Here is a 25,468-nt window from a genome sequence, read left to right on the forward strand (position 1 = left end):
GCGTAATAGATGCGCTGCGTGTGCGCATCTAAGACGCAGCACACTTATCTTATGGAGTTTCGTGTAAGCGGTTTCCTAGGCTGCGTATCTAATGCGCGCGCATCTAATACGCGCGCACCAATAGCTGCGTATTTGACCGACTGCTTTCAGAGCAGTCGAATCTGAGTTACGCTGCGTTTTAGACATGTCTTGTGCAATGGATTCGGAAGTAAATGTTGTACAGAAGGCAAAATTCTCCAACAACGACGAAAAATTGATTGAATTTGTCTCTTATAATGACATATTATGGATACTTTGTTCATACAAATAAAATTGTATAGTATTATATTTCATATCATTCGTTATGTAGTGTTAATTTCCCCATAATGTGTGATTTTAATATTTAATCCCCTTGTTACATGTTCCCTACAATTAATTTGTCCTTAAATATTTTCTTATTGTTGTTACTGTATTAAAAAATAAACCTAATATTGACAAATAATATTCTTTTCAAGTCAGCACAACCAACTCCCAAATATAAGTGCACCCATAATTATTTTAAGAACTCATGAACATCTTAGTAATAACTCTATATTAATTACTAGCATAGTACCCAAACTTCTTACGGGGTTGGCGTATAAGTATAAAATGATTATTGCAGTTGTAAAAGGTATTTTCATCGATTCGGTAAATCCCGAATAGGTAAATATAATAACAGTAAAAGCAAAGTTGGAGAGGTAAATTAAGATGTATTGTTTGAATTTTAAATTGACATGTTTGCTTTAATACTACGGTTAAAAGATGCGTGAGGGCCACATACAGTTACTAACAGAAGCTTTAAGTTTTTTCACTGCTTACGCTTCTTCAAAGCTTTTAATGCCAAAATATCAATTTCATTATCTAAATCATCGTATAACATCATAGTAGCCCCTAGTAATCTCTCCCGTGAACTTATGTTACGCACCAACCATGTGTATTGTACGCAGTCTAGGAAACCACTCACGGCGGCTGCGTTTTGGGACCTGGATAAAAGACGCTGCGCATCTAAATCGCTGCGCATCTATTACGCGTCTAGGAAACCACAGCCTTAGTAGTGTGTCGTGGTCGTAATACACGTTCATCAATGCAAATAAACGAAAAGCTCGACAAAATAAAAAAAAATTTAGCTAAGCAAATAAATCCAATGTAATAGACTAAACTACAATCGGGGGGTTACGAGGAATAACTGATAACATAAGATAACAAATTAGACCAACTACCAGGTAATAATGTGATCGTTAGCGGCAATACGAGAGCGCCTGCAAATTTTGTCGCCACACTCCGCAGTACATTACAGTCTGTGAATAATCTTCCATCGCATTGCAGGCACCGTCATAAATGTAACTCTCTCTATGTACAAGTGAATAGACCTAAATATATTTGTATTGCCGTATTTTTTTTGTCTGATTTTTAAGGAAATGTATACATCACAGATTATTAGTGGAAAATGTGGATATCAATTTTGTTCTTGGGTTAACTTGTCGAGCTCTTCCAATTAAAGTTTGAAACTAACATTTTTGTGATTGGGAGTACCACGACTGAACTGTTACTCCTGGCATAAAATACTTCGCCTTAAGAAAATTACGAAAAATAAACACACAGTATAAAACACCAAAAGTGTAATTGTCACATATAAAATTTATTAGTTTATGCCTATATGAAAGACATATCAACCCTACCAATTCAATGTTCATACAACAGTCCAAACACATATTTTCTTTATAGATTTGAAGCAAGTAGGGAGTCTATATACCCTTTGAAATCTTATGATTAGGAATTACGTTTTCCTTGTTGAATTTTAGAATTAAATGAAAATAGGGGGTTTACAGCATGTTAATTACCCTACAGGTTTCTTTCATGAAAAACATCCCTTACGTCAGTTTTTCTAAAAAAAACATGGATAGATGGATAAAATTGATTAAGACTTCTCATAATCATATTGAACCTTCAAACCACTCTTATGCACGATTCAATCGAAAGGGCGAGGACCTAACACTATGTTCAAACAAATAACATGTCGTTTTACAGACACTAAGTACAGTAAGAACAAATCGTGTAGAACTAGGGAGTGTTGGCACCCGGGGCTGTCGCTCTATGGGGGACCTAACGCCAAGTACATACAAGCACATTTAGTACTAAGTAGAGTATAGAAAATCAACTCACGTGAGGGCAGCAGCCTCGGGGGCAGCGTCTGTGTGTGAGGGCGGCAGTTGGGGGCGGCGACGTCGCTCTGAGGGGATGCGGACCTGACACCATCTCGCTTCTTGGTGCTTCCTGCAACAAGAAACACATCACGTTAAAACCACAACAAGCTAAGTTACAAGCTGGGTCGATCCCGTCCCTAACACGGCAAATGCTAAAAATACATTTAAAATACTTGATATATATATATGTATAATATACCACGACACCAGTCATGAGAGACTGAAGGCTAGATATAGAGATAAGAGACTAAGGTCTGGAGAAGAGCGGGTCAACCACCTGGCCTCAGAGACGTGGTCAAGCCGGATATAGCATTGCCACCAGCCTAGCTGACTACTGACAACACCCTGTATATACCACGACACCAGTCTTGAGAGACTGAAGGCTAGATATAGAGATAAGAGACTAAGGTCTGGAGAAGAGCGGGTCAACCACCTGGCCTCAGAGACGTGGTCAAGCCGGATATAGCATTGCCACCAACACAGCTGACTACTGACAACACCCTGTATATACCACGACACCAGTCTTGAGAGACTGAAGGCTAGATATAGAGATAAGAGACTAAGGTCTGGAGAAGAGCGGGTCAACCACCTGGCCTCAGAGACGTGGTCAAGCCGGATATAGCATTGCCACCAACCCAGCTGACTACTGACAACACCCTGTATATGGGTGCGTACACAAAGAACGCCGGTTGCCGGCGCCGGCAAACCGGCCGCTGTAAGCGCGTCCCGGCTCGAGAAGAACTTAACATGGAACTTAACAAGCGCGAGCTGCCGGCGTCAACCGGCAAACAAGTATGAAGGGTGCGTTCACAAAGAAAGCTGGTTACAAGTAACTTACTTTCAGCACTTGTTCCAAGCGCTTGAGAATGCTGTTGTGTGTTCACAACAAACGCTTTAGTCTCAGCTTTGGTTGAGACAATATCTTCCTCAAGTGATGAAGAGTTATTTTTTTATTGAAAATGTAGAATTAAAAGGATGTAGAATTAGGAAGGTGTTCATGCAATTAACCGCGGAAGTTAATCACGTTTAATTACATCCTCAAGAAAATTTAATGTGTTTTAGTGAAGTTTTGGGGGGATTGGCAAAAGCAACCTATCCATGCACCAGAACGAATTTTGGGTCAATAATAAAACCTAAAAAATACTTGAAGGGAGTTTTAAACACCCTATGTAGCTGATTAATTATCATGCAAATAATATTGTGAGATATATTCAAATTTTTTAATTTTCTAGGTAAATAAAGTAAAAGTATACAAGTTTCATCTATAAAAAATCCAACACAACACTTAATTAATATTAAATTAAATGTGTTTGTCTATCGTATTAATACATATATGTTATATTTGTCCTATTGGTTACGTTATTGAACATTCTAGGGAAAACCCACAATATGTGGGTAGTATATTTTTTTGGAAATTGGAAGCTCTAAGAGCTATCAACTCATCGACATCCATACTGCACTACTGACTGGTTCGGTCAACAAGCGCCGGAAAACAAGTACGAAACGTTCTTGCGTGCTTGTCAGAACTTGTAACAAGCGCTTGCTAGCCGGCACAAGCTTTGTCTGTGAACACACACGCTTGATACTATGTTAACTTTTCTCACGCCGGTTCGAGCTTGTAAGCGCTTGCCAACAAGCGCTTGTAACCAGCTTTCTTTGTGAACGCACCCGAAGAGAACATTCTTATAAGCCGGTTCCGGCAACCGGCTCAGTCCGCGAGTGGTCTCTGTACTGTGCAGTTGGTGGGTGTCATAGCGCGATGGTTGATACAGATGATTTAATTTCCAAAGTTTATCAAAATAAGGCGATTTGGGATAAACCGGAGAAGTTGCACGCGAACAGAGTGTATGTAGATAAGTGTTGGATGGAGATAGCTACTGAATTCTCATGTATGTGTAGAACCGTTGTGGGTCACCTTTTAGTTGCGGATGAAACAAGTGATGGTATTCACCAAGTTTCTTCCTATGTCTATTAATAACATGAACACCGACTTTCCTCCTTTGCAATAATTTTACATGAACACTCTCCGCCAAAAACACATCATCACTAGACGAAGACATCTTTGACACGGCTCAAAGTGAACTGACTTGTCACGCTTGTTACCAGCTTTCTTTATGTACGGCTTCAAGCTTTTGCCGCGCTTGTAAGCACGAGGAGCAAGCTGCCGGTTTGCCGGTGCCGGCAACCGGCGTTCTTTGTGTACGCACCCTATACCACGACACCAGTCTTGAGAGACTGAAGGCTAGATATAAAGATAAGAGACTAAGGTCTGGAGAAGAGCGGGTCAACCACCTGGCCTCAGAGACGTGGTCAAGCCGGATATAGCATTGCCACCAACCCAGCTGACTACTGACAACACCCTGTATATACCACGACACCAGTCTTGAGAGACTGAAGGCTAGATGTAGAGAAGAGACTAAGGTCTGGAGAAGAGCGGGTCAACCACCTGGCCTCAGAGACGTGGTCAATCCGGATATAGCATTGCCACCAGCCTAGCTGACTACTGACAACACCCTGTATATACCACGACACCAGTCTTGAGAGACTGAAGGCTAGATATAGAGATAAGAGACTAAGGTCTGGAGAAGAGCGGGTCAACCACCTGGCCTCAGAGACGTGGTCAAGCCGGATATAGCATTGCCACCAACCCAGCTGACTACTGACAACACCCTGTATATACCACGACACCTGTCTTGAGAGACTGAATGCTAGATATAGAGATAAGAGACTAAGATCTGGAGAAGAGCGGGTCAACCACCTGGTCTCAGAGACGTGGTCAATCCGGATATAGCATTGCCACCAACACAGCTGACTACTGACAACACCCTCAATATACCACGACACCTGTCTTGAGAGGCTGAATGCTAGATATAGAGATAAGAGACTAAGATCTGGAGAAGAGCGGGTCAACCACCTGGCCTCAGAGACGTGGTCAAGCCGGATATAGCATTGCCACCAACACAGCTGACTACTGACAACACCCTCAATATACCACGACACCTGTCTTGAGAGACTGAATGCTAGATATAGAGATAAGAGACTAAGGTCTAGAGAAGAGCGGGTCAACCACCTGGCCTCAGAGACGTGGTCAATCCGGATATAGCATTGCCACCAACCCAGCCAACCCAGCTGACTACTGACAACACCCTGTATTACATCAGGTCAACACGTTATCTGTGTCTGGAATATCAAGTGATTGAATTACGAATCTACCACTCATGGTTTGAATAAAATCTCGCCTGGAACCGCCTGCCATGAGTATCTCAAAACACTATGATAAAGCAAAGCACCTTGAGATGAATTATAAAAACACACACACACAAGAAAGAAAATTCACAAAAGAAGATTGTGTAGGCTGTTACAGATGTTTTTGGGTGTCTCGGATGATTCGATGATTGAGGATAGGCAAAAACTCCAACTTAGTGCAACTGACGTAAAGGCAATCCATTCTTTAGTTCGGGGCAAATCTAAGTGACTACTTATGTATTCAAAGACAATATTCAACAAAAAAAAAACACAAAATTATGCAGTTTGATCATAAAAACTATTATTTAAAGAATCTCATGAAAACTGCACTTTGTAAAGCTCTATTTGTAGAAGATCACGGTGCAATCACAGGCAGGAATGCGGCACAAGCACGACTCATGATCACGAGCTGTGTGAACCGATCGCTGGATCGCTCGAGGATCGAACGTTGGAACCCTTGTAAGGAAACAAGGCTGCATTATGCTGGTCTCCAGCTGCCGGTAATTTGGTACAAATCAGCGGGAGAGTAATACAGGCTTGGCCGGTCTCCTGGGCATTGGAAGTTTCTTTTCTCGGGGCGATAGCGTAAAAGCTAGTAGTGCAATTGTAAATTCTATTTTTCAAATTTTCGTCAAACGCCATTCTGCTACGAATAGCCCTCTTGGCCATTCTCACCACAAAAGGTATAAACCCCTGCTTAAGTTTATCTTGGTCTACTTCCGGCATTAACAGGCAAAAAATTGGTAATATTAACAAAAGCTTTGTACCAAACCAGTTGCATTTAAGTTTTAACATTGTAGCACCTAGCGATAAAAATGTAAAAACGCGTAAATGTGTTCTATATCTCTGAATTGTAAGCCACTGTCACAACGACCGGACTCAATACGGCAATACCAGTTCAGTCAGTATATAGGCATACCGTATGTATTTGATCAACTATTTAACATAAAATTCAATGTTCAATTCAATTAGTTTTTTCCAATCCATCCAGCGTTATTGATTTAAAGTTCGATTTAGGATAGTGAGTTCAAGTTGGGGAAAGAATTACATCTTCCATCAGTATGCAAGTTTTGCTAAGTTTAGGGATCTAAGATACAACCCAATCATCAGGAAAAGGAACCTAGACTGTGAAATAGGATAACTGGATTAGTGCAAAACGCGGACGAGAAGGAAACCCAAACTGAAATAAAAACAACAAATGCTTAGATTGGTCAAATTAAAAAAAAAGGAAAACAAACAAAAAAGCTGAAATCACAGAAAGGATAAGATACGTGATCCATCAATACTGAATAGGTACTACACAAGATTACGACCCGTGTAATTGAGATGGGCGAATGAATACATTCCAGAATCAGAGTTCCTGGAGCAACACACGTCGCGCCCAGATTCGTTTAATTCTTGCGCACGGAACACCGTAAATATTGTGTTTACACTTCTCAGAAATGGACAAAATCTGCAAAAATCCTTCAAATATATTTTCTTTAGCTACATGCATAGGCCTAACTCAAGGGCAAACAATTATTTCCCAAAATTTACAAATAGTTTACAGAATAATTTCGTAATCGTTTCTGAAATTACAAACCTCTTTTGAAGCTGCCGAGCCGCATGCGGTTGTTGACGTTGTTGTTGGTGTTGGGTATGTACTCTGTACAAACCGCAGCGCTCAACTTGCGGTCCTTGGTGTTGTGCGCACCCATGACGTCAGCTGCACGCACTCACACACGCACACGCGCGCAACACACGTGTCACGTGACACATAACACGTCACTACACGTCACAACGCGCAAACACTGTTGCGAACCGTTCTTCCTCTTGTAATGATTTTTGTCATATTGTTTGTTCTTGGTAGTACAATTTCTTTACAAAGAAGGGTAGACTAATTAATAGTCTAAGCAAGTCAAAATTCCCTAAAATCAAACTGTATTTTCCAGAAAAACTGTTTATCTCCAGCTCTATGTAATACGCGAGTTTATTATGTTTTGACTAAATAAACAACGTTTGTTATTGCCATCATGTGTTATGTAAACCCATATGGTTTACACACAAAATTATAAATATAAATTAAATACATGGCCCACAAAGTATTGATTATACTACAATTAACTTTCGCCTTATTCTTTTGCTTGTAGGGACTACAAACTGTAGGAAAAATTAATTGAAACTCCGGATCAACGTTCTTAATCATTGACTTAGCAAACGCATACAAAAATGTACACGATAAGTAAAAATATATTTTACAGTATAGTCCAAGCTGTCCAAATATAAGTGCAACTACCAATACGAGTATTGAAATAGTTAGTTGTCATCCCAATTGTTGACAATCAATCAAGAACAATGTAGATTTCGTAAATAAAAATAATCTTTTTCTATGATACATAGATCTAGGCTTCTGGAAATTTAATTTTAACTAATGTTGTCCGACGTCCACATAACGTTGAACCAGGGCAACGAGAACCTTTTTAGTTAATTTAATTTGAATACGTAGAATGTTTGTCTTTGAGTAGATTGTGACACTATTGGACTCACCGTGTAGATTGTACTCATCTGTTTAGACTGGAGAAACACCGAGGAGGTGGACCTCCGGACCAAACTGTCCACTGGGGCCGCGGAAACAGAATGGAGTTGAGAAACCTGCCTTGCGACACGCCGCACCAATATAGATATAGAGTAGGCCTGGCAGAGGCGGCCTATATGGGACGATACTAGGCTTACAATGTTGGACACAGAGTTGTCACCGGGAAAAATATACTTTTCCAACCACTCAAAATTGTCAACGGCCAATACAAACACATCAGTACGAAATTACTAGGAGTAAAGTACCTAATTCAACAAAATTAGTTAATATTTACTTTCCAGATTGAATGTTACACACCATTGCCTGAGGGTAGTCAATTGGTCAATTATATGAAAAAGATTAATTTAGTTGAAAGAAATTTAGTTTAAAAAATGTACACTATTGATATGAGTATTACTATTTCAATCGTGTGGTAATATGAGGACAATGACCAAGCAGAACATTAAATTAGATAAACGACTTTTTGATAACGTATAATTATACACAAAAAGGTTAATATTAACTGTGAGTTGCCTCGACGTTGGGAGACGGACGTTTACCAATAATCCTACCCAGGCATTGTTTAAGCTAATCCCCAGATTTATGGTCCTTCCCGGCAGTTGAGGGGTAGCAAGTGCTAGAGTGGGGGTAGAGCGAAGAGGATGGAGTTTGTCGCCCCCAGCGACACCGGACGTCTGACGTTCCCAGAAGGATAGGTAATGACCCCGGAAGAGACTACAACATTTAGAATTGAAGTATTTAAATGGACTTCCGTTAGCAAATAATGTTTTGAAGGGAAATCAGTTTGCCTAAGAATGTATAACTGTAGCATAATTCCTGGATATACTATGGGCAAGTTCGTCATGGAGTATTGTGAATAGATTTCGATAATAATTTCGACCGATACGATTGCCACAATCAAAATGTACAACTGTTTACAACAGCTGAGTTTTACTCCCAAGAGACTAATAATGATTTCCTACTCCTAAGGGAGTAAAAATGCTACTTTAGACCCGCAACGCATGCATTAAAAATGGCTGTTTTTGCTGCAGTATGACGAAAAAGCTTTTGAACTTTATAATTATACAACTTGTTACTCCAACTATACAAAAATAAATATTTCATTAGTTTAATTTATTAGTTAACGACATTGCGTGATGCGATGACTATTCGATTTAAGTCGATTTTTGGGAGTTTCGCTTCGCTAATAAATACTGTAATCAAACCATTCTTTATTTATTTACAAGTAATAATGCAGCATTAGCTTGATACAAAAAGTAACAAATTGGCCTTTACCTGTGCGTGATAAAGAGTTCTCACTGGCTGTGTAATGGTTATACACAACAATCCAATGTACTACGACCAGTTTAGGCTGAACGATATTTATATTTATACGATATTATTGTTTAGGGCGATATTAGATTTTACAAGTTTACTTAGGGTAAACTTAACTATACAGCTACCTTTTGCACACAACTTTCACTAGATGGATTCCTGTAATTAATAAAAGCTATTGAAAAAATGATTAATTTAATGTTTAACGGAATATGCCTCCCCTTAGGCAGGCATAAAATGTAACATAGGGTATATCATTTTAAAGCTTAAAATGCGAAGAAGTTTTTTATCCTATTTGACAGTGTAAAAACACGGTGTATAACAAACTTTTCTAAAGCAAGTTGTGGCGCCCTTATTATTGATTTGTCCAAATTTTTGTTATTCAATCATTTACAAGGTGTTTTATGGATTTGGCTGTAACAAACTGTACGTTTTGCGATAGAATATCCAATGAAGATTCTTAAAAAGTGATTGGAAATATTTTTGTGGCTAAAAGTTGAAAAACGATATTTTTTGGACAATTTCAAGAAATTTATAAAAATATAAAAATGGCTGTTGCCGGAAGTAGGAGTGAGATATAACTATCCAAATTGTGTATTTTTATCTTAATTGGCGGGCATAATAAAGCCTTAACATTTGTCACTTTGACTACCAAGGTTTTTTTTCTTGTGTTTTATTACAGTTTTGTAACTGCTAACGAGTTGATTAAAATGTATTGTAAATAGAAATGTATGATCTAATTTTAATTTGTAGGTTTATTTGGCTTTTTATACATGTATTTATCTATTCGAATTGTATAAGTTTTAAGTATTTTTTTATTTAACATAATATAATATATTTGGGCGGACATTGTATCCTCAGAAGTTATCTCCAATCATTGTTTTAAATAAATAACTTTTCATCTGTGCAGAAATTTCTGGTTATTATGGTTTTATTTGCGTTTTTATATCAGTTTCTAACCACTAACGAGTTGATTCAAATGTATTGTAAATAAAAAAGTATGCTCCAATTATATTTTTTACCTTTCTTTGGCTTTTTTGTGCATTGTATAAATTGTATATATTTTAAGATTTTACATTATTTAACTAAACATATTTGGGTGAATATTGTACCCTCCACGTAGAGTTTATCTTCTATCAATTTTTAAATACATGAATATTTTTCGTCTGTAATGAATAAGAATACAATTCCAATATTAAACGACACAATATTACGAACCAATATATTTACGAGACAGTTTATGTATTTAATTTAATACCTCTACATTTACATTTGAACTGAACATATAACGGTGTCAATTGAAGACACACGCTACAATGGAATATATTTTTATGAGCACGGATTTTTCCTTAACAGAATAGGTCATTTAAATACCCCCACCGGAACAAACATGCAAACTAAGCAAATTTCCATTTGTCTGGCTGGGTTTTCAATAAAATATCTTCTTTAGGATGTCATATTTTTATTCACTATTATAATAAAAATTAGTTTAACGATTACTTAGGTTTGCTGCGACAGCAAAGATAATTAAGTGTTTTTTTTATTAAAATATATTAATATTTTATTATGAATTAAATAAATTTTCCTAATTGGATCAAAATAAGTTCATAAACAGGCAAACTGATTGTTTTGAAAACATATTTCAATAAGCAAATTGTCGTAATTTAGGCTACTTGTTCACTATAAGAAATTAAAAATTACAGTTATTCATTTTCATCCTTAACCACTAAGAGCATAAAAACGGTTCAATAAATTATTTGTTTTCTAAGCTCTACAAAATTGTTTAGAAAGAAATTGCAAACTTTATGTTTTTAGCTACAAATGTAAATGGTAATACGGTAATTACTTTTTTCCGACATAGTAAATTCCCTTGACATTATCCTATTTAATGTCATGAGCAAAACTTTGTGGACGTTTCCATGCATCTGGTCATCTATTAAAACATAGACAAACTCCTTACATATGGGGTAAAACTATGAATTTGATAATTGTAAAAAAACGAGAACAGTGTCACATTTATATGTATTAGGAAGTTAAACACAAAACGTAAATACAAATAGGTATAATAACACTATTGAAACAATAAAACATTTAGGATATTTACACTGTTTTAATGTCAACACGCAAGACGGTAAAAACTGTACATATAACAGGTGGTAAGTGGGTTTATATTTCGATTGGACACACTCCTATCATAAGTGCGGACTTGATCAGACCCAATGGATGAATGACACCCCTGTACACGTATTATGAAGACCATTAGATCACAAAGATGGGGTGAGTTGTTGATTAGTTAGTTCCTTGGTTCCTTACTGAATTTTATACCTCTTTCTCTTCTTCTCTCATCACTTTCACTCTATCCTCCACCACGCTCCAACTTCCCCTACATCGGCGTTTCACCCCCTCCACTGTCCTACGCTTATTCATCGTCAACCCCAACGCAGTCACGGATAGAGCTGACAGGTCAGCCGAGCATCACTAATAGGATTATTGTATTGAAGGTTGTCCTACACCCCTCGACGTTGTACCTGCGTAAAAAGTGTAAATACTTTTCATTAGGTAGAGTTTTCGTTTTAGCTAGAGATGATTTTCGCCCAACTCGCCGTGACATCTGCGATATTTCATACAATCAGTTGTGAAGGGCCAATTGCGCAGATACGGTGCGGAAACGGTCCATCACGCGCCATGAGTGCGACAAAGAGGGGAGATACGCGTCTCTGTGGGTGCGACAAAGAGAGAGTCAATTGGTGCTCCACCAAGACCCCACTACACTACTGTAGTGTAGTGGGGTCTTGGCTCCACTATTCATTGCAACCTTCGCACTCATGATTCACTTAGTGCTATTACACATACGTTTATCGTGTTATGTTTTGAAACTATAATATAGCTTGAAAAAATAATATTTTTAAGACAACGCTATCACGGGTGTATAACTTTGAAAAGCTATATTATCCTAATTTGTATTTTCTTGCATAACTGTTAGAACGGCAGTTATAAACAATTTTGAATCTAATAAAGCTTTGGTTTTAAGGAATTGAATTTCATGTTTAAGCTTTGCATAAAACAATAATATCCAACTATATAAAAATAATATAATATCGTTGCATACCAAATGTCCAGTAGGTTTGTGTAGTTTCGCTCAGCTCAGTTGGGAAAGGTAGGGCAATGCAATCTATTGTGGTAAAAAGTGTTATCTTGATTTGATTCTAACGTAAATTTAATTAAAAAAGTAAATGTTAACAATATCTTTTAGACATTCATTTTGCGTTTGTTTAGTATGATCCCATCCTGAAGTAATGGAACTAAAAAGTTACAGTAAAACTAATTCAAATCTCACGATTTTTTGCTTGAAGGTACCAAACTATTTATTTTAGTAAAACATTACTGGTTCAAAGTTTACTTGAAAAAATAATAAGCGATGGTTGAACGCTGTTTTGGATCTTTTTGGAGGTTCTTACTTTTGTTTTGTGTAACTAGCGAATATTTACGTAATCTAACAGACGGTGACGTAACATTCTTGAGACATAGGCTCACAATAATTAGTAGTGACGGTGTTTTGACATAGGAATACCGTCATTCTTCGCATTGCACGGCTAGAACTGGATCAAATGTCTAGATAGATCCTCATCATCTTTCTAATAAGCAAGGCTGAGTTCCTAGTTATTTTGCCTATTCTTCATGAGCGTCGTTATCTTGACTCTTTCAAAGTTGTATTTTTTCACATTTGACTACAGATACACTAGGCATTTGTAGATTTGTGAAATTGTGCTACCGACCATAGTGTACTGTCGAAATATCTTACTTTATCAAAGAACCTTTTGAATAAAATAAAAAATATAGAAAAACGTATTGTAGACTATAGCATCTTCAGTTCCATTAACTGTTGAGTTGTGAAAAACTAAAATTGAAATTTATGATTGTTTTTTCCAAAATACGATACAAATATTGTATGTAAGTTGGACTGTAGTTGTATCATATAATTTAAAAATTAGAGAGCACAGAAAATACAGGTGAAAGTGTGTAAAATCAGCGGAGTAATTTCTCTCGATGAATTTTATTTTTGAACTGTTTACAAATGACAGTTGCACATCACTTTAATCTTTAATCTATTGACATTCGTTCAACAGACTTTTAGTTTAAAACTTGCTCTACATCTTCGACGTCGGAAATAAACTATTCCTCTCCAGACTTTGACCGCTTATCTGGCGTTTTGCCGATTACCATAAAACGTCTATAAATATGTTCCGAGCCGGAAGAGACGGGTCCTCGGGCCGAACTGTTCGCAAGTGGGTGAATCTGACACAGATAACCGGTATAAACGTATAAACGATCGTAGCCCACAGAGGATACCATAATACCGTATCGCACGATAATCCTGGTTGGGCTGTTGCTCTTCATGTAAAACCGTATACACAATAGGAATACCATAATCTTCGCATTGCTCGATGATACTGAACAAAGCTCTGCTTGTAAAATTGTATGACAGTTGTAAAATAATAAAAATCGGGTAGGTAATTTGTGGAGAAATTATGTTACCGTCGATCGTTTAGGAAATCTACTTCTTTCATAAAGTTTTTCGAAACTGTTTTTAACTAAATGAATGTTGATCGATTTATAACCTGTTGAGTTTATTGACCTCTACTATTGTAACTGAATAGGTAAAATTTACCCTATAAAATTATGAAAAACTTGTAAGTTAGTTTATATCAAGTTGCAACCACTTCCGAACAATAATTTAGCAGTGGATACGATAATTTCAGTCTCAAACTCGATAATTCCCAGCACGCCTCGTGTTCACGCTCTGTTTGGCAACGAAGGTTTGTCGGCGAACCTTCAAACAACGTGGGATAGCATGGGTGTGGCATTGATGTGAGATTAGGGCCACATTTCAAGTGGTTTATGAATACTTATGCACTTTGAGTACAAATTATGATATCGGAGCTACAACCTTTTCTTCTGTTTGGTTGTGTATGTGTTAACCCGTTCAATTAACTACCAGACAATTAGCTACAGAATATCTTACGGTATCTGCACTTTGCTATCCATAACAAAGAGCGAATATAATGTTTTAGCTTTATACGCAGCACTTCGAAGGAGATACCTGTGGCCCACATGTTTGTCTTAAATATGATTGTGTATTATATCATAAGTCATAAGGGTGTGTATGAAGTTAAATGGATTCCGAACCACTCGGTACGAGAGGGCGGACACTTGTATAGGTGGCAAGGCCAACCACTCAGCAAGGCCAAGGCAACGAGCTTGGCATTCGTGGCTTCCTACAATACAACCACCCAGCCATCAACAACCATCACAACCACCAACCACCAACCACCCCTACCAATTACAACCACAACAATGCGCGACCTCAGCTAAGCACGCCGGTAAATTAATTAGAAGTTAGAACATTAATTTCTGGTACGGTAGATATTTAGTAATGTTTTTCTAATTTTCCATTCAAATAAGTAATAATTATTTTCCAAAGAGTCTTAAATTAAAAATACGCTTAAAACATTCAAATTCAAGTTATTAAAACAAACAAAGAAGTAAGCAAGTTATCTGGATCGATTGTAACTGTGTGAGTGATTCATGCCATTGACTAATCTTGTAATCTTGTAATCTATGCATATGATGTATTGCGACATTGTGATAATGTGTGATAGTGAAAGTGTAGTCGAATATTACAATCATGGATAGGATTTGAAAAAAATAAACATATAGGGCAAATCCCCTAGAGGCCCAACTACCCCAAGTAACTCTGTAAAACACATCTCAAACCTCCTTTCATATCCCAAAACCTATTAATATGTTTTCACTTTACATTTTAGCACTTGCTAAGTTACAGTCAAAAAATATCAAAGCTTTCAAATATAACCTATTTTCGTACAATTGCACTGGCAAAGACTATAGGGATGGACCCTATGGTCGGTAGTTTTTTTTTACCTCGCTTTAAGGTCTAAAGTAAGGTAAACAAACTATAATTTGTAATCGATACGCCAAAATTAAGTAAAATTCGGGACCTATTAAATATATACCAGTGAAATAATCGAAAATTTTACAAATCAACTAAAGCATTGAGATTTTTACAAAATAACCACAAACTTGATGATTTTTCCAATGCACAACACTTCCACAAAGTATTCTTCAACGACGAAAATCTGTCAAAATCTAGGTACAAGTAATCCACGCACAAATCCACACACGTTCGCACACCGACACACCAGAACTGACAGACTAGACCGCGGGACGGCGGGAACAGAACGGTGGGAGGGGAACACTGGACACGGACAGTGAACTGGCCACGAATAAACCAAACAGGCGGTGGCTGAATAGTAGACAAGGGATTGATGAATTGAACCGGCGCTGCTGCGTCCGGGGACTTGATTATGTCCTTTGTAATTACTAGACAAGGAATGCCACTGTATTGATGAAGATCTCCCTCCAAGAAAAGCTATAGGCAATATTTATGTAGTAATACTCTAATATGTAAAGTTGTGTAACATGTAATCGGCATTATGCAAGTTATGCTCCGTCTACTGCTTTTCAAAATAATTCTTGGAATAAATGCAACTTTTAAGATGTTTCATACTATCTTGGGTGTGCGTTTGCAGTGATTTCCTACAGTATAGAATTTTCGGCTATTTTGTAATAGATGTTGCAAAATGGTCTGAGAATCCATCAATCAAAATGTTAAGCTTAGAACCATCAACTTGTGTGTAAATTTGTGATGAAATTGTAGTTTTTGTTCTAGTGCTCATTTTAGCATAACTAACTGTACGAAATATTTTGAACAAATTTGAACTGTTGCCAGATTTCAAGATCGGAAAGCAACTGAGAAACACAAATCAAATCACGAAATAGACAGCATTCTCATTGTGATGGAAGGTCAGAGAAGGGCCAAGTAATCTTTGTTACGCGTTGGACAACTTTTAAACCAGGTAGATGGTGGCATATAGAAAATATCACAAACTTGGAGCACCACACATCGTGGAAAGAAAGGCATCGTGATCAAGGGAGCTAAAAAGTGTTCGCTTGGTGCCCTACTCTGAACTGCTTCGAAAATTTGTACAGTTCGAAGAATAGTGAGAGTATGCAAAGTTTCTTATCCAAATACCTGCCCACTAAATGTTATTATTCCAAGAAATATCCAATTTCAAGACCAGCAACTGCACTGCAGTGCTATTCCCGATTGCATTCACTGTTGTCTTTGACAATAGACAAGTGAAATTCAATTCTTCGACGGAAGTGTCAACCACAGACAGACCGCAGACAACCTTCTCATCATTGCCTCTCCTTTCTTCCCTCACCACCTTCTTGGCGGACATTCCCACGTTGTTTGTGTTACACTACGCAAATTGCATGCAATTGTAATTGGCAGATATTCTAGTTATGTGCCGCTGCACGCGAGGAAACGGTTCCACTCACCTACTTGAGATTTTAGTTCCATGAAATAATGCAGATTTACAAACATCGTGGTAAAATTGAAACGACGATTTTCCATCACTAAAATTAACAAAACATGTCAAAAAATCAAAGTCCATGCCAATTGTCCATACTCAGGAGCCAAAGAATGACGTGGAATTGTAATGGCACTGTACGGTTCATCACATAATCGAGTGAGGTCTTCTTTATTTTGTTGCCTAATGGGTGGACTGTTCAAATGAACTACTAGAGGTTGAAATTGGAAACGACAGATGATCCATCATGTGGCTGTAGAATGTAGACTATGAAACAAATTGTCAATTATGGCCGTTAATGGAACTTCCTTGTGGATAAGCCCAGTCAGAGTTGGTTTGGCGCCTTGTATAGATTTTATGAAAAGATATATTTTTTGTAATGGTTTTGCTTGAATTGTACTACAATGTAAGATAAATTAACGAACGTTGTATTGAAGAAACTACGCGGTGTACATAAAATAATTCAAATAAATATTTCTATTGAAGATTTCATTCTTATACTCAAAGATATTTGAATGTTTTAAACAATGACACTGTTGATCAATGCTATCGTACCTTTTTCAATTAGTGTAGTGTCAATTAGGATAACGTGTAGGGAAAGAAGAGGGAAATGCTCCCAACGAAATTGTAGGGCCATTTCCCTCATCCCTAATTTAATAGGAGACGCTAGTGGTATGAATCTAATCCTACGACAATCTATTGATGAGATGACTCGACACGATCTGTACCGTGTATTATGGTTCCATTTGGTCAACAAATATAGGTAAAACACAAATGTATTTTTAGCCAATTAAATTTACAAGTATAACAACTGTACTGTATATAATTGGAATTGAAAAGAGTTACACGTTTTAACGTGACTTATTCTCTTCTCTTCTACGCATGTCTTACAATTAAATTCCAACCCAGATTGCTTCTTCACGATCACACGTGTGTATATCATCGATGTATAGCTAACTAGTTACAGTAGTAATACTGTATATCGATGGTTTACATACGAAGGCTAACCGAAGTCGGTCAATGAGTCTGAGTCAGTATCTCTAACAGCTAGAAGAGCTACACCTTCTTGTCTCAATAGATCTTCTCGCCAATCAGAAACATCAAAGAAGCCATCAGCTGAAACGACGAATCACTTCAAGTATCGTCTGGTTCAAAGGAGCTACTAAATTTCGCGTCTAATGTATTGTATGAGAACCATTTACTCCAAGAAATTTATGGAAACCTTGAAAGCATAGAATGTGGGACAAGCTGGGTTAAGCCGAGGAATACTATGTTTTAATGGATATATTAGCAAGTAAAGTAAGTTTGACTATTGCACTGTACGAATACATTTTACCAGGAATTAGTTCTGTAAATCGTCATTGTTCTACACACAGTAGATTATAAGCAATTTACTAAATATTTTCCCGCCACTTCAGATTCTGGTAAAAAATAAAAGTTGAGCAGGAAATTAGGTTTCTTAGGCCAAAAATCGAGGTCAGAAAAATTTACATATTTGCGAATTTTGTGCGTGTATACGTCGGATGATAAGCACATGAACTTCTGAAGAGTTGATTTGTTTTAAACCATCATTATAGCTTAAAACCTCTTCGTGACCGTTGTTTCGGGATTTATTTTGTTAAAGATAGATAAAATCAAACAAACGCTAAGAGACTAAATATTATCCCGAAATAGATTTATATGATATTTAAGGTCCGTTATATAAATCCAATCAATTCCTCGCATATCTTTTATACATTAAACACGTCATCTCGACAGATCTCAACGTTGCATGTTTCCTTGCCGAGACTACATAAGGACTTACGACGTAAGATACGTAAACCTATTTATTTTGACATAAATCAATCCTGGAGGCAATGCTGAATAAAAGAAGAAGAATATTTAGGTAGTGGGTTGAATCATTGATTTGGATACTTCTCAATGAACCAATGATCAATGATTTCTTTAGATTCAGTTTAGTCTAAGGTGAAACTGGTATTATTAATCTCTACTTTACAAAGATTAAGGCTCAAGTAACAATAATCCCCCAGTAGAAGGTAAGGATGGACCTCAGACCCTGGACGAACATTCAGGTTACACGCTGGCTGATCACTCGTCTTTCCTTTTACTAATTATAATTACCTTCACTAATTCTACTTTCGTTGGTTGTTATTCACTTTCCATCACTTTCAATTCGTAATCACTAGCTGTTATCTGGTAAATATCTCGGTGGTAAGGTGATTACCGCTGAAGTTTATGAAGATATCCAAAACCTTAATGTTGAAAATTAAGTAATTTCTACTGTGAGAAAAAATTTTGTATATAAAAATAATCTTCCTGACAATTTGGCCATGGCCATGATCCTAGATATGAAGAAAAGTCAGCCTAATTAGACGAACAACAATCAAAACATAGCAATACAATCAATCGAATGACTATTTCCAATTAAAAATTTGAATAGGTACCCAACTATAAGTTTAATCATCATATAGACCTACACTAAAATATAACGACGTTTAACTTAATTTGCTTGATCTAGAAACACATCTCCAATTTTATCTGAACAAGACACTAAGGGAGGTGGAGAATTGAACAAAATGTTTAGCATAATGATAATCATCTGTATGATAGAAGATAAGATAACTCAAGTACCGTTGTTTGTCAAGAAATATAGCGTGCAACGGTACAATGATTTACGATGTACAAATGTTTAACCGAGACAAAAGAACATTAATTATTTTATATGACTTCATTAGGAGCTTTAATTAATCTAGTAATGGTGCTCAGTACTTGTAGGTTATTATACGGTGCTTAAGGATTTATAGGAGGTAATTGCTGTGAAATTATAATGTATGATAAAGTAATTCCTAATATAGTCTGTCTTTGCTATGAAAATATGAGTACAAAGTCAAGCTTTTTCATATTCAGTTTTATTATAGAATAGAGAATTGATAGTTTTGAACGAAAAACAAAGAGGGTATACATTTTATTGGACAGACAATCTTGTTCGGTTTGATGTCATCAAAGGTTCACGCGCTAAGCTCATCTTGTTTAGGAAAACTTCAAACAATTTTAATATTTTTCAAACTTAAATTCAAAAACGGAACCAATAGTTAATTCTCGTACGTTAAATACCAATAATAGTTTCAAACAGATTGTTTTTTTTTATTCCCTTTGAGTAGTAGGCCTACTTTCTTAAAAATTAAATCACTGAAAATATTGGGATATGGGACACATGAAATTAAAACAAAAACTACAAACATCGTATGGAACTTAAAACATTGACTATAGTTTAATTTTAAAAACAATGTGCTTTAAATACTGTACTCTCGACTCTTGATGAAGTGCTTTCCAAGCTGTTCGTAGTAACAATATTAATCATAAACAAACCGTAATTCCAAGTAGGTTATGGTGCTATTTACTTGGTTTACACAACACAAGACTTGTTGTGGAAATGAGTCCCCGACGAGAAGCACCTGGGAAACCTTCGTGTTTACTATTGATTGGTTGACCTGGGTTCCGAACAAACTGGTCGCATGGCTAAAACATTAGTGAATGCGGGATTCGAACCTGGTACCGGTACTCTAGGGGAGAAGTCTCGAGTTATCGCTTCGACAAGTCCCGTAGTTTACACGTTATCATAAACGACTACAAGATTCTACAAGGCCAAAGATATAAACTGATAGATCTGATAGAAGATTAAACGCAGTGTATGTTTACCAAACAGTTCCTTACGAAGAAGTTTCTAACTTCTTTGACCTTCTGTTAAAGGTAAACAAACAGATAATACTTCTGTAGTCGAACATCTAGCCAAGGCACATAACTCCGGATGAGTTCACTGTTTCTTTTCCATGTGTTAACACTTGAAGGATACTCGTTGTACACTTTAGGGGAAATCAAAAACCGTTAAACATGTTTTTACATAGTTTGTACGATTAGCATTTGGAAATTAAATTCTTAAATTTAATAACGTATTAATAACTACAAAGAAAGGAATGTCACTTGAGAAAACTAAGAGGAGAATCACGTTTCTCGGGGGTTACTCCCGTTAAATGGTTTTGAAAGTAGTAAACATCAGCACTACAGTTGTCACTACAGTATTTTGGAAAAACAAGCGATAAGTAAATGGTTGATAGAATCGTAGAGTATTGACGAGCAATTTACACTAAACAACACAGATACTAAATAAAATTCAAATTGGATGTAACTAAAAGATACACTACAGCACTGCAAGAAAAGAATACCCCCGCCGCAGCAAACCTGCCGACTAAGCGAATTTCCATTTGTCTGAATTGATTTTCAGTTAAATATATTTTAATAACATTAGGTTTAACGAGTACCTAGGTTTGCTGCTACAAGGAAACTAATAAAGTGTGTTTTTGAGTAAAATATTGATAGCTTAGTACAAAATAAATAAATTTGCCAAGTTTGATCAAAATATATCCATAAACAAGCAAACTACAACATTTGACAATATTCTCCATAAGAATAACATGGGAATTTTAAATTTAAAATTTTTTTAATTTTCTCCGTTACTAATAATTGAACAAAAATACTTTTATATACTAAATTATTTGTTTTTTAAGCTCTTTAAAAAGGTCTAAAGAGAAATCGGGAAATTTTGTGTTTTGAGGGTCAAAAGTGAGAAAAACCAATTTTTACCCCATAAAACCCCCCATAAAGCCCCGTTCCCATGGTCCGATCGTGCTGGTTCGCGAACTCATTCAAGTTTATCCCGCTTTACACCTTTAAACCAAATTTCATCAAAATCGGAAAAAAATTACTCAAGTTATCGCGTTCACGGACGTATATATATATATATAAGTCTATATATATACAACAAGCAATTATGTATATATATATACATATATAAAAATTTGAACGAATGGTGTTTTTGGCCTCTGGGGACATCAAAATGAAAAAGTAAATCGGTCCCGGGTCTAGGTCTCACCGTGCCACCTACGGTAATAGCTACTTCCCTATAGGGAAATTCGCTAAAACAGCTAGATTTCCTTCTAGGGGAGACAAACTGACAAGGAAAACAAAACATTACCTGAGAAAAGACTGTGGATGTTGAGAACTGTAAACTTGTGCTTGGCCAGAAAGAGAGGCATGACTGTGAGTGAAGAAGGGGAGAAATAGAGAGAGTGGATGCAAAGAGCGTGAATAGGAGGAGCTGGCATCGAGCCTTACAATGCACCGCGAGTAATGAGTTAAACTGTTTGGTTAAGGTCAAACTCGACACAAAACAAAACAGGTAAAAGGTAAAGTAATGTGTTGTCTGTTTGTTGGATCCTTGACCCCATCGAACTGGAGGAGTTGGTTCCAGAAGATTCAAAGTGAGAAGATGTGGATCGTGGATGTAAGCAAAACACACAGTGAGGAATATCCCTTAACATGAAACATTGTTGCCCAAAGGGACAAGCATAGGTTAAAACGTACGTCCTCCCTTAGTAAGAATGGTCGTAGACATAGAAAATTATTCCGGGTTCCTGTAAATTTATTCCATTTTTGCATACTTCATTGTGAAAAGTTTTTGTAATTTTTTAATCATCATGGATGGCTAGGCATGAATTCATTAATCATCACGACTCCTTAATCTTTTATTCTACAGTTCATTTGATCTTTGAGAAAATGCATACACATTTACCCTAGTCCGAAAGAGCGATTCACCATTTGCGTTCAGGCGTAACATATTCAAACGACGCCGCTTAGCAATTCAAATATGGAGCTACTCAAACAAAGAAACCTGAAGGACAGGTGTCACATTAAATAGAGTCATTCACTCTAAACTGCGAAGATTCCCGTCATTTCCGGAAACTTACCTAACATTGTATTTGTTTACTAGTATTCAACCATGCTTCGGAATGAGCTATGCCACTGAATAGAAAAAGTTAGTCCTTTGCAGACACCGCAGGAAAATGTTTAGTAGGCTACTGTATTAAGTATAGAACATAGACTGGTTTAAATAATATAACCAGAGAATAAATCCTGAACGTACCAATGCCCGCGTGTGTCAATAAAATTAGAACATGTATGTAAGAACTAAGAATAGAACTTAAGTAAGAAAGCTAATACTGTATTGATTTTTCAGTTTAACTCAATGAAATGAAACTTTTATGACTATTGTACACTTAAACCTAATTAGCCAGCTTCTAATTTTTTTTTTTCAAATCGAGCTGTAACGAATAAATAAAGTTACGGACAAACATCAATAAATCATGATTAAGTGAAACCCTAGTAAATGGTTTTACGTGCCATTGGTGAGTTAACTATGCATTATTATGGTATAGTTTTGACTTTTTTTGGCCCTCAACTATAAACAATGCCAAAGTTAGAACTTTTTACACGGCAAAAATAAACGCGAGTTTACTCAAATATTTTTCTATGACAGGTAAATCAATTTAAACCAACCATTTTCAACCGGGTACAATAATCATCATAGTGACTTCCCATGCGTTGTACAATGTTGGCAACGATCCCCAAAGATTCCGTTTCTCTCCAGAATTCACCCCAAACGCAGGGCGGTACGTGGTCCTACACATAAAATATTCCATGACTCACCCCTCATTCCTCCCACCCCTTGATCTACAGTGGGAGATTATCTTACGACCGAGTAGGATGTGGCTATCATCTATTTTGCACATTTATTGCAGCACTCTTGCATTGCTGTCTTTATGATGCACCTAAGTTAATTTATATTTTCGTCATTTATTTGCTAGTCGTTCTCTCAATTCGTATATGAAACAACGAATTCAACGAATTGTTCTGGCCACTCTATGAACATGTAACGTACAAAAGTGTGAAGATCACAGATTCACGGTTTATCCAAAATACTTGTTAGTACAGTAGAACCTTGATAGCAAGACAAGATAGGGATTATTAAATAAGACTTGATTTCAAGGTTAACTTCTTATCAAGGTTTGCAATAACGTGTGATTAGGGGTAAAATAAGTTCTTGGGGATTTAAAAATGACACTTGTCATCGAGGGTCCTGTTACCTACTTTAGTGACACCGTTTATTGTGCATACTGCGGGTATATTATAGTAGTAGCCATTTTTTTAACTTTACAATAGTTTAGACGAATTACCCTCTAATTAAGTGTACTAGTATTCAAGTTATAATTTCTCTTTGATTTATCATATTACGATAGTTGATGAACGTTGATGCATGACATTATTTTACAACAGAGCATTCTGTCTTTTTTTAACTACAACCATAGATAAAAGGAGTTTTGATGTGAGAATGGAACGCCCTGGCATGTGCGTGATTAAAAAAATACCGTACTTTACAGCTTTGACAGTCTGCTGACGTTAAACCGCTTGGTTTTGGTACCAACATGTAACAATCACTTCAAAATCTTTAGTTTTCAGGATGAAAAATGGCTTCACCGGTGAACCATTGTTGCGGTCAGTTATATACTCAACGAATGACTTATAATTAATTAGCAACAATTAAATTACTCAAGGAAGTACGCCCTAGCGTTAAAGTCTTACAGTAACGTTGGATGCATACATAATGGCTTTTATTAAGCCTGCAAAAAGATAAAAACCAATTTTGAAGCTTTCTGCGGAGTGAAACGTTCACGAGTCTTAAATACATTAAAACCCCCTGGTCAGCAGTTTTGTTTCTTAATACTTGGTATTTTTGCCATGGCTTGTTCAGCACAGCATCCATGGGGGCTATATTGGAAGTGTTTGGCTTGAATTGAAAAATAATAAAATTCTGTACGAAATTATACCAAAACCACGTACTAATGAGTAAGCCAGCTAATCCTCTAAGGAACTGGCAATTTTGTTAGGACTTTTTTTACGACCAGTGAAAAGTCATTTATTTTATACAATCGTTTTCTTTCCACACTGTCTGTCTGTATTTATTAAGCGATTGCCCCTCAAGCGCAAGCTATTAACGTTAACCGCAGGAAAGTAGAGAGCCAACCATAAGTTTCACTAGGACGTCCATCGCATTACCGGGTAATTACTAATTTAAAGAACACTTATCACAGTAATTAACACAACCGCCGGCTGAGAACCGATCTCACTACAGTTGAGTTTAAATTAGTTTGTGTCCTACACTTGGAGTTGAACTTGGAAATAATTTGTGACGGTTTAAAATATATTCGACGTGTTATTGATAATATGAAATTATGTTAAAAGATGGCAACAATAGTTTGAATGCAATAGTTCAACTCGACTTTCAAAGGAACATAGAATTAAAAAAATCAATTACCAAAAATAATTTATATAACTCGGTGAGGAGGTGTTGCATGATCAAATTTGCAACTCTAATAGGCTAATAGTTGCTCATGGATTCCCAAAAAGGTGAGGGTACCGAAAAATGAAAAGTGTTATAGTATACGGTATAAATGATAATTTTATTCGAAACTACGTATGGAAAACGTCATTGGACATGTTTCATTCCAAATGTATTACAATAGTAAACGTAGTCCATTTATCCTCAATTTATACCGCATATATAAACTGTCGTTGTAATTTAGTCTTGTCTACTACTAATGCGATTAAATGTCGTATCGTGGCAGAAAAACTAATTTTTAATGATCAGATATTTTTTTTGGAAAGCCATAAGAGCAATTTTTATCCAGAAAAACACCGCAAACGGCGCAAAAATGGTATGTATTATCTTCACAACTCCCACATTTGCCACACTGTTTATATCG

General features: G+C 36.6%; 1 protein-coding gene across 2 annotated transcripts in view; it reads right to left on the reverse strand.

Moving 5' to 3' along the window:
• Positions 1 to 25,468, reverse strand: part of LOC128988076 (uncharacterized) — a 153,784-nt gene that overhangs the window by 37,709 nt on the left and 90,607 nt on the right. For both annotated transcript variants that reach the window (XM_054409271.1, XM_054409272.1), the window contains exon 4: positions 2,182 to 2,292. In XM_054409271.1, coding sequence (XP_054265246.1) covers positions 2,182 to 2,292 — 111 coding nt within the window. The remainder of the gene's footprint in view (positions 1 to 2,181; positions 2,293 to 25,468) is intronic.

This window comes from Macrosteles quadrilineatus, unplaced genomic scaffold, assembly GCF_028750875.1.
Source record: "Macrosteles quadrilineatus isolate MER2022 unplaced genomic scaffold, UCM_ALF_1.0 Scaffold_2__2_contigs__length_208266976, whole genome shotgun sequence".
In the NCBI taxonomy this organism is placed as follows: Eukaryota; Metazoa; Arthropoda; class Insecta; order Hemiptera; family Cicadellidae; genus Macrosteles; species Macrosteles quadrilineatus.